This window comes from Scyliorhinus torazame, chromosome 19 (genome assembly GCF_047496885.1).
Source record: "Scyliorhinus torazame isolate Kashiwa2021f chromosome 19, sScyTor2.1, whole genome shotgun sequence".
Classification (NCBI taxonomy): Eukaryota; Metazoa; Chordata; class Chondrichthyes; order Carcharhiniformes; family Scyliorhinidae; genus Scyliorhinus; species Scyliorhinus torazame.
This window is the reverse complement of record NC_092725.1, coordinates 9,436,260-9,451,043: the sequence shown is the minus strand read 5'-3', so window position 1 is coordinate 9,451,043 and position 14,784 is coordinate 9,436,260. Positions and strand designations below refer to the sequence as shown.

General features: G+C 56.2%; 1 protein-coding gene across 1 annotated transcript in view; it reads left to right on the top strand.

The window, feature by feature from the left end:
* The window catches only part of LOC140396619 (integrin alpha-M-like), a 153,414-nt gene that overhangs the window by 92,881 nt on the left and 45,749 nt on the right, over positions 1 to 14,784 (top strand). The window contains exons 5-6 of the mRNA XM_072485413.1: positions 9,135 to 9,249; positions 13,253 to 13,383. Of these exons, the coding sequence (XP_072341514.1) occupies positions 9,135 to 9,249; positions 13,253 to 13,383 (246 nt within the window). The remainder of the gene's footprint in view (positions 1 to 9,134; positions 9,250 to 13,252; positions 13,384 to 14,784) is intronic.

The following is a 14,784-nucleotide window of genomic DNA, read 5'->3' as shown; positions in this document are numbered from 1 at the left end:
CCCTCAGTACTGACCCTCTGACAGTGCGGCACTCCCTCAGTACTGACCCTCTGACAGTGCGGCACTCCCTCAGTACTGACCCTCTGACAGTGCAGCACTCCCTCAGTACTGACCCTCTGACAGTGCGGCGCTCCCTCAGTACTGACCCTCTGACAGTGCGGCACTCCCTCAGGACTGACCCTCTGACAGTGTGGCACTCCCTCAGTACTGACCCTCTGACAGTGCAGCACTCCCTCAGTACTGACCCTCTGACAGTGCGGCGCTCCCTCAGTACTGACCCTCTGACAGTGCGGCACTCCCTCAGGACTGACCCTCTGACAGTGTGGCACTCCCTCAGTACTGACCCTCTGACAGTGCGGCACTCCCTCAGTACTGACCCTCTGACAGTGCAGGACTCCCTCAGTACTGACCCTCTGACAGTGCGGCACTCCCTCAGTACTGACCCTCTGACAGTGCGGCACTCCCTCAGTACTGACCCTCTGACAGTGCGGCACTCCCTCAGTACTGACCCTCTGACAGTGCCGCACTCCCTCAATACTGACCCTCTGACAGTGCGGCACTCCCTCAGTACTGACCCTCTGACAGTGCGGCACTCCCTCAGTACTGACCCTCTGACAGTGCAGCACTCCCTCCGTACTGACCCTCTGACAGTGTGGCACACCCTCAGTACTGACCCTCTGACAGTGCGGCACTCCCTCAGTACTGACCTTCTGACAGTGCAGAACTCCCTCAGTACTGACCCTCGGACAGTGCGGCACTCCCTCAGTACTGACCTTCTGACAGTGCGGCACTCACTCAGTACTGACCCTCTGACAGTGCGGCACTCCCTCAGTACTGACCCTCTGACAGTGTGGCGCTCCCTCAGTACTGACCCTCTGACAGTGCAGCCCTCACTCAGTACTGACCCTCTGACAGTGAGGCACTCCCTCAGTACTGACCCTCTGACAGTGCGGCACTCCCTCAGTACTGACCCTCTGACAGTGCGGCACTCCCTCAGTACTGACCCTCTGACAGTGCGGCGCTCCCTCAGTACTGACCCTCTGACAGTGCGGCACTCCCTCAGTACTGACCCTCTGACAGTGCGGCACTCCCTCAGTACTGACCCTCTGACAGTGCGGCACTCCCTCAGTACTGACCCTCTGACAGTGCGGCACTCCCTCAGTACTGACCCTCTGACAGTGCGGCACTCCCTCAGTACTGACCCTCTGACAGTGCGGCTCTCCCTCAGTACTGACACTCTGACAGTGCGGCTCTCCCTCAGTACTGACCCTCTGACAGTGCGGCAGTCCCTCAGTACTGACCCTCTGACAGTGCAGCACTCCCTCAGTACTGACCCTCTGGCAGTGCGGCACTCCCTCAGTACTGACCCTCTGACAGTGCAGGTCTCCCTCTGTACTGACCCTCTGACAGTGCGGCACTCCCTCAGTACTGACTCTCTGGCAGTGCGGCACTCCCTCAGTACTGACCCTCTGACAGTGCGGCACTCCCTCAGTACTGAACCTCTGACAGTGCGACACTCCCTCAGTACTGACCCTCTGACAGTGCGGCACTCCCTCAGTACTGACCCTCTGACAGTGCGGCGCTCCCTCAGTACTGACCCTCTGACAGTGCGGCGCTCCCTCAGTACTGACCCTCTGACAGTGCGGCACTCCCTCAGTACTGACCCTCTGACAGTGCGGCGCTCCCTCAGTACTGACCCTCTGACAGTGCGGCACTCCCTCAGTACTGACCCTCTGACAGTGCAGCACTCCCTCAGTACTGACCCTCTGACAGTGCGGTGCTCCCTCAGTACTGATCCTCTGACAGTGCGGTGCTCCCTCAGTACTGACCCTCTGACAGTGCGGCGCTCCCTCAGTACTGACCCTCTGACAGTCCGGCACTCCCTCAGTACTGACCCTTTGACAGTGCACCACTCCCTCAGTACTGACCCTCTGACAGTGCGGCGCTCCCTCAGTACTGACCCTCTGACTGCAGCACTCCTTCAGTACTGACCCTCTGACAGTGCGGCACTCCCTCAGTACTGACCCTCTGACAGGGCGGCACTCCCTCAGTACTGACCCTCTGACAGTGCAGCACTCCCTCAGTACTGACCCTCTGACAGTGTGGCGCTCCCTCAGTACTGACCCTCTGACAGTGCAGCACTCCCTCAGTACTGACCCTCTGACAGTGCAGCACTCCCTCAGTACTGACCCTCTGACAGTGTGGGACTTCCTCAGTACTGACCCTCTGACAGTGCAGCACTCCCTCAGTACTGACCCTCTGACAGTGCGGCACTCCCTCAGTACTGACCCTCTGACAGTGCGGCACTCCCTCAGTACTGACCCTCTGACAGTGCGGCGCTCCCTCAGTACTGACCCTCTGAATGTGCGGCACTCCCTCAGTACTGGCCCTCTGTCAGTGCGGCTCTCCCTCAGTACTGACCCACTGACAGTGCGGCTCTCCCTCAGTACTGACCCCCTGACAGTGCAGCACTCCCTCAGTACTGACCCTCTGACAGTGCAGCACTCCCTCAGTACTGACCCTCTGACAGTGCGGCACTCCCTCAGTACTGACCCTCACACAGTGCGGCACTCCCTCAGTACTGACCCTCTGACAGTGCGGTACTCCCTCAGTACTGACCCTCTGACAGTGCAGCACTCCCTCAGTACTGACCCTCTGACAGTGCGGTACTCCCTCAGTACTGACCCTCTGACAGTGCGGCACTCCCTCAGTACTGACCCTCTGACAGTGCGGTACTCCCTCAGTACTGACCCTCTGACAGTGCAGCACTCCCTCAGTACTGACCCTCTGACAGTGTGGGACTCCCTCAGTACTGACCCTCTGACAGTGCAGCACTCCCTCAGTACTGACCCTCTGACAGTGCGGCACTCCCTCAGTACTGACCCTCTGACAGTGCGGCACTCCCTCAGTACTGACCCTCTGACAGTGCGGCGCTCCCTCAGTACTGACCCTCTGAATGTGCGGCACTCCCTCAGTACTGGCCCTCTGTCAGTGCGGCTCTCCCTCAGTACTGACCCTCTGACAGTGCGGCACTCCCTCAGTACTGACCCTCACACAGTGCGGCACTCCCTCAGTACTGACCCTCTGACAGTGAGGCACTCACTCAGTACTGACACTCTGACAGTGCGGCACTCCCTCAGTACTGACCCTCTGACAGTGTGGGACTCCCTCAGTACTGACCCTCTGACAGTACAGCACTCCCTCAGTACTGACCCTCTGACAGTGTGGCGCTCCCTCAGTACTGACCCTCTGACAGTGCGGCACTCCCTCAGTACTGACCCTCTGACAGTGCAGCACTCCCTCAGTACTGACCCTCTGACAGTGCGGTGCTCCCTCAGTACTGACCCTCTGACAGTGCGGCACTCCCTCAGTACTGACCCTCTGACAGTGCAGCACTCCCTCAGTACTGACCCTCTGACAGTGCGGCACTCCCACAGTAGTGACCCTCTGACAGTGCGGCACTCCCTCAGTACTGACCCTCTGACAGTGCGGCACTCCCACAGTACTGACCCTCTGACAGTGCAGCACTCCCTCAGTACTGACCCTCTGACAGTGCAGCACTCCCTCAGTACTGACCCTCTGACAGTGCGGCACTCCCTCAGTACTGACCCTCACACAGTGCGGCACTCCCTCAGTACTGACCCTCTGACAGTGCGGTACTCCCTCAGTACTGACCCTCTGACAGTGCAGCACTCCCTCAGTACTGACCATCTGACAGTGCGGTACTCCCTCAGTACTGACCCTCTGACAGTGCGGCACTCCCTCAGTACTGACCCTCTGACAGTGTGGTACTCCCTCAGTGCTGACCCTCTGAGAGTGCAGCACTCCCTCAGTACTGACCCTCTGACAGTGTGGGACTCCCTCAGTACTGACCCTCTGACAGTGCGGCACTCCCTCAGTACTGACCCTCTGACAGTGAGGCACTCACTCATTACTGACCCTCTGACAGTGAGGCTCTCCCTCAGTACTGACCCTCTGACAGTGCGGCACTCCCTCAGTACTGACCCTCTGACAGTGCAGCACTCCCTCAGTTCTGACCCTCTGACAGTGAGGCACTCCCTCAGTACTGACCCTCTGACATTGCGGCACTCCCTCAGCACTGACCCTCTGACAGTGCAGCACTCCCTCAGTACTGACCCTCTGACAGTGAGGCACTCACTCAGTACTGACCCTCTGACATTGCGGCACTCCCTCAGTACTGACCCTCTGACAGTGCGGTGCTCCCTCAGTACTGACCCTCTGACAGTGCGACACTCCCTCAGTACTGACCCTCTGACAGTGCGACACTCCCTCAGTACTGACCCTCTGACAGTGCAGCACTCCCTCAGTACAGACCCTCTGACAGTGCGGCACTTCCTCAGTACTGACCCTCTGACAGTGCGGCGCTCCCTCAGTACTGACCCTCTGACAGTGCGACACTCCCTCAGTACTGACCCTCTGACAGTGCGACACTCCCTCAGTACTGACCCTCTGACAGTGCGACACTCCCTCAGTACTGACCCTCTGACAGTGCAGCACTCCCTCAGTACTGACCCTCTGACAGTGCAGCACTCCCTCAGTACTGTTCCTGTGACAGTGCGGCACTCCCTCAGTACTGACCCTCTGACAGTGCAGCACTCCCTCAGTACTGACCCTCTGACAGTGCAGCACTCCCTCAGTACTGTTCCTGTGACAGTGCGGCACTCCCACAGTACTGACCCTCTGACAGTGCAGCACTCCCTCAGTACTGTCCCTCTGACAGTGCGGCACTCCCACAGTACTGACCCTCTGACAGTGCGGTACTCCCACAGTACTTACCCTCTTACAGTGCGGCACTCCCTCAGTACTGACCCTCTGACAGTGCGGCACTCCCTCAGTACTGACCCTCTGACAGTGCGGCACTCCCTCAGTACTGACCCTCTGACAGTGCAGCACTCCCTCAGTACTGACCCTCTGACAGTGCGGCGCTCCCTCAGTACTGACACTCTGACAGTGCAGCACTCCCTCAGTACTGACCCTCTGACAGTGCGGCGCTCCCTCAGTACTGACCCTCTGACAGTGCAGCGCTCCCTCAGTACTGACCCTCTGACAGTGCGGCACTCCCTCAGTACTGACCCCGTGACAGTGCGGCACTCCCTCAGTACTGACCCTCTGACAGTGCGGCACTCCCTCAGTACTGACCCTCTGACAGTGCGGCACTCCCTCAGTACTGACCCTCTGATAGTGCAGCACTCCCTCAGTACTGACCCTCTGACAGTGCGGCACTCCCTCAGTACTGACCCTCTGACAGTGCGGTGCTCCCTCAGTACTGACCCTCTGACAGTGCGGCACTCCCTCAGTACTGACCCTCTGACAGTGCAGCACTCCCTCAGTACTGACCCTCTGACAGTGCGGCACTCCCACAGTAGTGACCCTCTGACAGTGCGGCACTCCCTCAGTACTGACCCTCTGACAGTGCGGCACTCCCACAGTACTGACCCTCTGACAGTGCGGTACTCCCTCAGTACTGACCCTCTGACAGTGCAGCACTCCCTCAGTACTGACCATCTGACAGTGCGGTACTCCCTCAGTACTGACCCTCTGACAGTGCGGCACTCCCTCAGTACTGACCCTCTGACAGTGCGGTACTCCCTCAGTACTGACCCTCTGACAGTGCAGCACTCCCTCAGTACTGACCCTCTGACAGTGTGGGACTCCCTCAGTACTGACCCTCTGACAGTGCGGCACTCCCTCAGTACTGACCCTCTGACAGTGAGGCACTCACTCAGTACTGACCCTCTGACAGTGAGGCTCTCCCTCAGTACTGACCCTCTGACAGTGCGGCACTCCCTCAGTACTGACCCTCTGACAGTGCAGCACTCCCTCAGTACTGACCCTCTGACAGTGCAGCACTCCCTCAGTACTGACCCTCTGACAGTGAGGCACTCACTCAGTACTGACCCTCTGACAGTGCGGCACTCCCTCAGTACCTACCCTCTGACAGTGCGGCACTCCCTCAGCACTGACCCTCTGACAGTGCGGCACTCCCTCAGTACTGACCCTCTGACATTGCGGCACTCCCTCAGTACTGACCCTCTGACAGTGCGGCGCTCCCTCAGTACTGACCCTCTGACAGTGCAGCGCTCCCTCAGTACTGACTCTCTGACAGTGCAGCACTCCCTCAGTACTGACCCTCTGACAGTGCAGCACTCCCTCAGTACAGACCCTCTGACAGTGAGGCACTCACTCAGTACTGACCCTCTGACAGTGCGGCACTCCCTCAGTACCTACCCTCTGACAGTGCGGCACTCCCTCAGTACTGACCCTCTGACAGTGCGGCACTCCCTCAGTACTGACCCTCTGACATTGCGGCACTCCCTCAGTACTGACCCTCTGACAGTGCGGTGCTCCCTCAGTACTGACCCTCTGACAGTGCGACACTCCCTCAGTACTGACCCTCTGACAGTGCGACACTCCCTCAGTACTGACCCTCTGACAGTGCAGCACTCCCTCAGTACAGACCCTCTGACAGTGCGGCACTCCCTCAGTACTGACCCTCTGACAGTGCGGCGCTCCCTCAGTACTGACCCTCTGACAGTGCGACACTCCCTCAGTACTGACCCTCTGACAGTGCGACACTCCCTCAGTACTGACCCTCTGACAGTGCGACACTCCCTCAGTACTGACCTTCTGACAGTGCAGCACTCCCTCAGTACTGACCCTCTGACAGTGCAGCACTCCCTCAGTACTGTCCCTGTGACAGTGCGGCACTCCCACAGTACTGACCCTCTGACAGTGCAGCACTCCCTCAGTACTGTCCCTCTGACAGTGCAGCACTCCCTCAGTACTGACCCTCTGACAGTGCGGCACTCCCACAGTACTGACCCTCTGACAGTGCGGTACTCCCACAGTACTGACCCTCTGACAGTGCGGCACTCCCTCAGTACTGACCCTCTGACAGTGCGGCGCTCCCTCAGTACTGACCCTCTGACAGTGCAGCGCTCCCTCAGTACTGACCCTCTGACAGTGCGGCACTCCCTCAGTACTGACCCCGTGACAGTGCGGCACTCCCTCAGTACTGACCCTCTGACAGTGCGGCACTCCCTCAGTACTGACCCTCTGACAGTGCGGCACTCCCCCAGTACTGACCCTCTGACAGTGCAGCACTCCCTCAGTACTGACCCTCTGACAGTGCGGCGCTCCCTCAGTACTGACACTCTGACAGTGCAGCACTCCCTCAGTACTGACCCTCTGACAGTGCGGCGCTCCCTCAGTACTGACCCTCTGACAGTGCAGCGCTCCCTCAGTACTGACCCTCTGACAGTGCGGCACTCCCTCAGTACTGACCCCGTGACAGTGCGGCACTCCCTCAGTACTGACCCTCTGACAGTGCGGCACTCCCTCAGTACTGACCCTCTGACAGTGCGGCACTCCCTCAGTACTGACCCTCTGATAGTGCAGCACTCCCTCAGTACTGACCCTCTGACAGTGCGGCACTCCCTCAGTACTGACCCTCTGACAGTGCAGCACTCCCTCAGTACTGACCCTCTAACAGTGCGGCACTGCCTCAGTACTGACCCTCTGACAGTGCGGCACTCCCTCAGTACTGACCCTCTGACAGTGCGGCGCTCCCTCAGTACTTACCCTCTGACAGTGCAGCACTACCTCAGTACTGACCCTCTGGCAGTGCAGCACTCCCTCAGTACTGACCCTCTGACAGTGCGGCACTCCCTCATTACTGACCTTCTGACTGCAGCACTCCTTCAGTACTGACCCTCTGACAGTGCGGCACTCCCTCAGTACTGACCCTCTGACAGTCCGGCACTCCCTCAGTACTGACCCTCTGACAGTGCGGTACTCCCTCAGTACTGACCCTCTGACAGTGCGGCACTCCCTCAGTACTGACCCTCTGGCAGTGCAGCACTCCTTCAGTACTGACCCTCTGACAGTGCGGCACTCCCTCAGTACTGACCCTCTGACAGTGTGGCACTCCCTCAGTACTGACCCTCTGACAGTGCAGCGCTCCCTCAGTACTGACCCTCTGACAGTGCGGCACTCCCTCAGTACTGACCCTCTGACAGTGCGGCACTCCCTCAGTACTGACACTCTGACAGTCCGGCACTCCCTCAGTACTGACCCTCTGACAGTGCGGTACTCCCTCAGTACTGACCCTCTGACAGTGCGGCACTCCCTCAGTACTGACCCTCTGACAGTGCAGCACTCCCTCAGTACTGACCCTCTGACAGTGTGGCGCTCCCTCAGTACTGACCCTCAGACAGTGTGACACACCCTCAGTACTGAACCTCTGACAGTGCGGCACTCCCTCAGTACTGACCCTCTGACAGTGCGGCACTCCCTCAGTACTGACCCTCTGACAGTGCGGCACTCCCTCAGTACTGACCCTCTGACAGTGCGGCACTCCCTCAGTACTGACCCTCTGACAGTGCGGCACTCCCTCAGTACTGACCCTCTGACAGTGCGGCACTCCCTCAGTACTGACCCTCTGACAGTGCAGCACTCCCTCAGTACTGACTCTCTGACAGTGCGGCACTCCCTCAGTACTGACCCTCTGACAGTGCAGCACTCCCTCAGTACTGACCCTCTGACAGTGTGGGACTCCCTCAGTACTGACCCTCTGATAGTGCGGCACTCCCTCAGTACTGACCCTCTGACAGTGCAGCACTCCCTCAGTACTGACCCTCTGACAGTGTGGCACTCCCTCAGTACTGACCCTCTGACAGTGCGGCACTCCCTCAGTACTGACCCTCTGACAGTGCGGCACTCCTTCAGTACTGACCCTCTGACAGTGAGGCACTCACTCAGTACTGACCCTCTGACAGTGCGGCACTCCCTCAGTACTGACCCTCTGACAGCGCAGCACTCCCTCAGTACTGACCCTCTGACAGCGCAGCACTCCCTCAGTACTGACCCTCTGACAGCGCGGCACTCACTCAGTACTGACCCTCTGACAGCGCGGCACTCCCTCAGCACTGACCCTCTGACAGTGCGGCACTCCCTCAGTACTGACCCTCTGACAGTGCGGCACTCCCTCAGTACTGACCCTCTGACAGTGCGGCACTCCCTCGCCTGAAATGGGTCCAGTAATTTGTGTGGGACGTTTCTCATGGAAGAATCTGTCTCCTCTGCTGATTTTGCATTCCTGTTTTGTACTCCAGATGTGTGCTCCGTCCCTCTCCTACAGATGTGGCTCGAACACCTTCATTAACGGAATCTGTTATGAGTTTGACAGCAGCTTAAACCCCACCAGGAATGTGACACCAGCGTTTCAAGGTTTGTGCTGTCACAACACAATCTGTTATTGTCCTTGTTACACACTCAGTGTGTGTGTGTGTGTGTGTGACTGTGTGTGTGTGACTGTGTGTGTGTGGGAATGTGTGTCTGTGCGTGTGAATGTGTGTCTGTGCGTGTGATTGTGTGTCTGTGTGACTGTGTGTGTGTGGGTATGTGTGTATGTGTCTGTGTGACTGTGTGTGTGTCTGTGTGACTGTGTGTGTGTGGGAATGTGTGTCTGTGCGTGTGATTGTGCGTGTGTGTGTGTGTGTGTGTGTCTGTCTGTGTGTGACTGTGTGTGTGTGTGTGTGTGTGACTGTGTCTATGTGTGTGAATGTGTGTCTGTGCGTGTGATTGTGTGTGTGTGACTCTATGTGTGTGTGTGGGAATGTGTGTGTGTGTCTGTGTGACTGTGTGTGTGTGTCTGTGTGACTGTGTGTCTGTGTGACTGTGTGTGTGTGGGTATGTGTGTATGTGTCTGTGTGACTGTGTGTGTGTCTGTGTGACTGTGTGTGTGGGAATGTGTGCGACTGTGTGTCTGTGACTGTGTGTGTGTGTGTGACTGTGTGTGTGTCTGTGTGACTGTGTGTCTGTGACTGTGTGTGTGTGTGTTTGCGACTGTGTGTGTGAATGTATGTCTGTGACTGTGTGTGTGTGTGTCTGTGTGACTGTGTGTGTGTGGGAATGTGTGTCTGTGACTGTGTGTCTGTGTGTGTGATTGTGTGTGCGTGTGTGACTGTGTGTGTGTTTGTGACTGTGTGTGTGTGTGAATGTGTGTGACTGTGTATGTGTGTGACTGTGTAGTTGAGACAGTCTGTGTGTGTGAATGTGTGTGACTGTGTGTGTGTGGCTGTGTGACTGTGTGTGTGTGGGAATGTGTGTGACTGTGTGTGTGTGACTGTGTAGTTGAGACAGTCTGTGTGTGTGAATGTGTGTGACTGTGTGTGTGTGTCTGTGTGACTGTGTGTGTGTGGGAATGTGTGTGACTGTGTGTGTGTGTGACTGTGTAGTTGAGACAGTCTGTGTGTGTGAATGTGTGTGACTGTGTGTGTGTCTGTGTGACTGTGTGTGTGTGGGAATGTGTGTGACTGTGTGTGTGTGTGTGACTGTGTAGTTGAGACAGTCTGTGTGTGTGAATGTGTGTGACTGTGTGTGTGTGTCTGTGTGACTGTGTGTGTGTGGGAATGTGTGTGACTCTGTGTGTGAATGTGAATGTGTGTGTGTGTATTATTGTGTGTGTGAATGTGCGTGTGATTCTGTATTTGTGAGTGTGTGGGTGATTATGTGTGTATAATTATGTCAATGTGTGTGCGTTTAATGCGTGTATGATTGTGCGAATGTGTGTGTGGTTATCTGTGTGAGATCGTGTGTGCGATCATGTATGTGCAAGTGTATGAGTAATTGTGAGTGTGTGTGTGAGTATGTGTGCTTGAGTGTGAGAGTCAGTGTATGAGTGTTTGTTACTAAGTGTGCATGTGTGACTGTGCATGTGAGTGAGTGTGTGTCTGAATGTGAGTGTGTGTGTGAGTGTGAGTGTGTGTGTGTTTGAGAGAGTGTGTGTGAGAGTGTGAGTGTGTGTGTGAATGTGCCTGAATCAGCATGCGCTTGAGTTTGTGTGTGACAGTAACAGTGTGCATGTGTGTGTTGTATGTCAGTGTGTGTGATTGTGTGTCTGAGTGTGTGTGAGAGTGTGTGAGTGTGAGAGAAAGAGTGAGTGCGTGTGTGTGTGTGTGTTTGAGAGTGTGTGAGTGTAAGAGTGTGTGGGTGTGTGAGAGAGTGTGTGCGTGTTTGAGAGAGTGTGTGTGTGAGAGAGAGAGAGCGAGAGAGTGTGTGTGAGAGAGTGTGTGTGTGTGAGAGAGAGTGTGTGTGTGAGAGTGTGAGAGAGTGTGTGCGAGAGAGAGAGAGCGAGAGAGTGAGTATGAGTGTGAGAGTATGTGTGAGAGAGAGAGCGAGAGAGTGAGTGTGAGAGGGTGTGAGAGAGAGAGAGAGAGCGAGAGAGTGAGTGTGAGTGTGAGAGTGTGTGTGAGAGAGAGAGAGTGAGAGAGTGTGTGTGTGTGTGAGAGAGTGAGTGTGAGTGTGAGTGTGAGTGTGAGTGTGAGTGTGAGTGTGAGTGTGAGTGTGAGTGTGAGTGTGAGTGTGAGTGTGAGTGTGAGTGTGTGAGTGTGTGAGTGTGTGAGTGTGTGAGTGTGTGAGTGTGTGAGTGTGTGAGTGTGTGAGTGTGTGAGTGTGTGAGTGTGTGAGTGTGTGAGTGTGTGAGTGTGTGAGTGTGTGAGTGTGTGAGTGTGTGAGTGTGTGAGTGTGTGAGTGTGTGAGTGTGTGAGTGTGTGAGTGTGTGAGTGTGTGAGTGTGTGAGTGTGTGAGTGTGTGAGTGTGTGAGTGTGTGAGTGTGTGAGTGTGTGAGTGTGTGAGTGTGTGAGTGTGTGAGTGTGTGAGTGTGTGAGTGTGTGAGTGTGTGAGTGTGTGAGTGTGTGAGTGTGTGAGTGTGTGAGTGTGTGAGTGTGTGAGTGTGTGAGTGTGTGAGTGTGTGAGTGTGTGAGTGTGTGAGTGTGTGTGTGTGTGTGTGTGTGTGTGTGTGAGTGTGTGAGTGTGTGAGTGTGTGAGAGTGTGTGTGTGAGAGAGAGAGCGAGATAGTGAGTGTGAGTGTGAGAGTGTGTGAGAGAGAGAGAGCGAGAGAGTGAGTGTGAGTGTGAGAGTGTGTGTGAGAGATAGCGAGAGCGAGAGAGTGAGTGTGACTGTGAGAGTGTGTGTGAGAGAGAGAGCGAGAGAGTGAGTGTGAGTGTGTGTGAGAGAGAGGGTGAGTGTGAGTGTGAGAGTGTGTGTGAGAGTGAGTGTGAGAGTGTGTGTGAGAGAGAGAGCGAGAGAGAGTGTGAGCGTGAGAGTGTGAGAGAGAGCGAGAGCGAGAGAGTGAGTGTGAGTGTGAGCGTGTGTGTGAGAGAGTGTGAGAGTGTGTGTGAGAGGGAGAGCGAGAGAGTGAGTGTGAGTGTGAGCATGTGTGTGAGAGAGTGAGTGTGAGTGTGAGCGTGTGTGTGAGAGAGAGCGAGAGAGTGAGTGTGAATGTGAGAGTGTGTGGGAGAGAGAGAGCGAGAGAGTGTGTGTGAGAGTGTGTGTGAGAGTGTGTGTGAGAGTGTGTGGGAGAGTGTGAGTGTGAGTGTGAGAGAGCGAGAGAGTGAGTGTGAGTGAGTGTGAGTGTGAGAGTGTGTGTGAGAGAGAGCGAGAGAGTGAGTGTGAGAGTGTGTGTGAGAGAGAGCGAGAGAGTGAATGTGAGTGTGTGTGTGTGAGAGAGAGAGAGCGAGAGAGTGAGTGTGAGTGTGAGAGAGAGAGTGTGAGCGAGAGTGTGAGAGTGTGAGAGTGTGAGAGTGTGTGAGAGAGGGAGAGGGAGAGAGCGAGTGTGAGTGTGAGAGTGTGTGTGAGAGGGAGAGCGAGTGAGCGAGTGTGAGTGTGAATGTGAGTGTGAGTGTGAGTGTGTGAGTCTGTGTGAGAGGGAGAGTGAGTGTTAGTGTGAGTGTGAGTGTGACTTTGAGTGTGACTTTGAGTGTGAGTGTGAGAGTGTGTGTGAGAGAGAGAGCAAGAGCGAGAGAGTGAGTGTGAGTGTGAGCGTGTGTGTGAGAGAGTGAGTGTGAGAGTGTGAGAGTGTGAGAGTGTGAGAGTGTGAGAGTGTGTGAGAGAGAGAGAGTGAGTGTGAGAGTGTGTGAGAGAGAGAGCGAGAGAGTGAGTGTGAGTGTGAGAGTGTGTGGGAGAGAGAGAGGGAGAGGGAGAGTGTGAGAGGGAGAGTGTGAGAGGGAGAGTGTGAGAGGGAGAGTGTGAGTGTGAGTGTGAGTGTGAGTGTGAGTGTGAGTGTGAGTGTGAGTGTGAGTGTGAGTGTGAGTGTGAGTGTGAGTGTGAGTGTGAGTGTGAGTGTGAGTGTGAGTGTGAGTGCGAGTGCGAGTGTGAGCGAGAGAGCGAGTGCGAGAGAGTGCGAGAGTGCGAGTGTAGTTTCTTTACGTCGCCTCCTGTGTTTCTGTAGCCTGTCCGCAATCTGGGCTGGATGTGGCCTTCCTGATCGACGGGTCTGGGAGCATCAACGGTGAAGACTTTACCAAGATGAAGCAGTTCATCGTATCTGTCATCAATCTCTTCAAGGGAAAGAATGCCCAGGTGAGGTGCGAGTAATGGTGGCTGGAACGGGCTTGGTCATCACAGAATCCGCGACAAGATCTCTCAGCCCATCCGTTATTGAACGGACCATTGTCAGGTCAAAGGGTGATGGTCAGTGTCCGCGGCCCCAACCACCTTCAGCTGCCCCAGCAACGACCTTCCCTCCATCGTAAGGTCAGACGTGGGGATGTTTGCGGGTGACTGCACCATGTTCAGCACCATTCGCCACTCCTCAGATAATGAGCCGTCCCTGTCCAAATGCAGCAAGACCTGGACAATATCCAGGCTCGGGGCTGACAAGGGGCAAGTTACATTCACACCACACAAGTGCCCGGCAATGACCATCTCCTACAAGAGAGGATCTAACCACTGCCCCTTATTCAATGGCATTCCCATCGCTGAACCCCATAATCAACATCCTGGGGGTTCCCATTGACCAGAAACTGGACCCAGCCACATAAACACTGCGGCTCCCAGAGCAGGTCAGAGGCTGGGAATCCTGCGGAGAGCAACTCACCTCCTGACCCCCCCAAAGCCTGTCCACCATCGACAAGGACACAGGTCAGGGGTGTGATGGGACCCTCTCCAGTTGCCTGGATGGGTGCGGCTCCCAAAAACACTGGAGAAGCTCGACACCGTCCGGGACAAAGCAGCTCCCGCTCGATCGACACGCTAACCCCCACCTTCCACATCCGATCCCTCCCCCCACCGACGCACCGAGGCAGCCGTGTGTACCGTCTACAAGATGCACAGCAGCCGCTCGCCGAGGCTCCTTCGGGAATGTGGTATCCGGCCTATCCCGTCTGTCCCAGTCAGAAACAACCACCGAACCATTCTAGCCCCATTTCCCAGCAGGGGCCCAGAGCCGTGTCTGCCCTGGGATCGCAAGCGCTCCTCTGAATCCTTCTGAAATGTTCTGAGGGTCTCTGCCTCCACCCCCCCCCCCTCTTTCAGGCAGTGAGTCCCAGACTCCCACCCCCCTCTGGGGGGGAAAAGGTTTTTCCTCACCCCCCCTCCCCATCGAAACCTCCCGCCCCTCACCTTAAATCTCTGCCCCCCCTGGTCACTGATCCCTCCGCCAAGGGGAAACGTTTCTTCCTGTCTGCTCTATCTGTGCCCCTCATAATTTTATACATCTCAGTCCCGTCCCCCCCTCAGTCTCCTCTGCTCCACGGAAAACAGCCCCAGTCTGTCCAATCTCTCCTCATAACTAACACTCTCCAGCCCAGGCAACATCCTGGTAAATCTCTGCCCCCTTTCCAGTGGCGATCACCTCCCTCCTGTAATGTGGATTCCAGAACTGCCCACAATACTCTAGCTGTGGCCTAACCAACGTTTTATACAGTTCCAGCATAACCTCCCGGCTCTCAAACTCTCCGCCTCGGCTAATAAAGGCAAGTT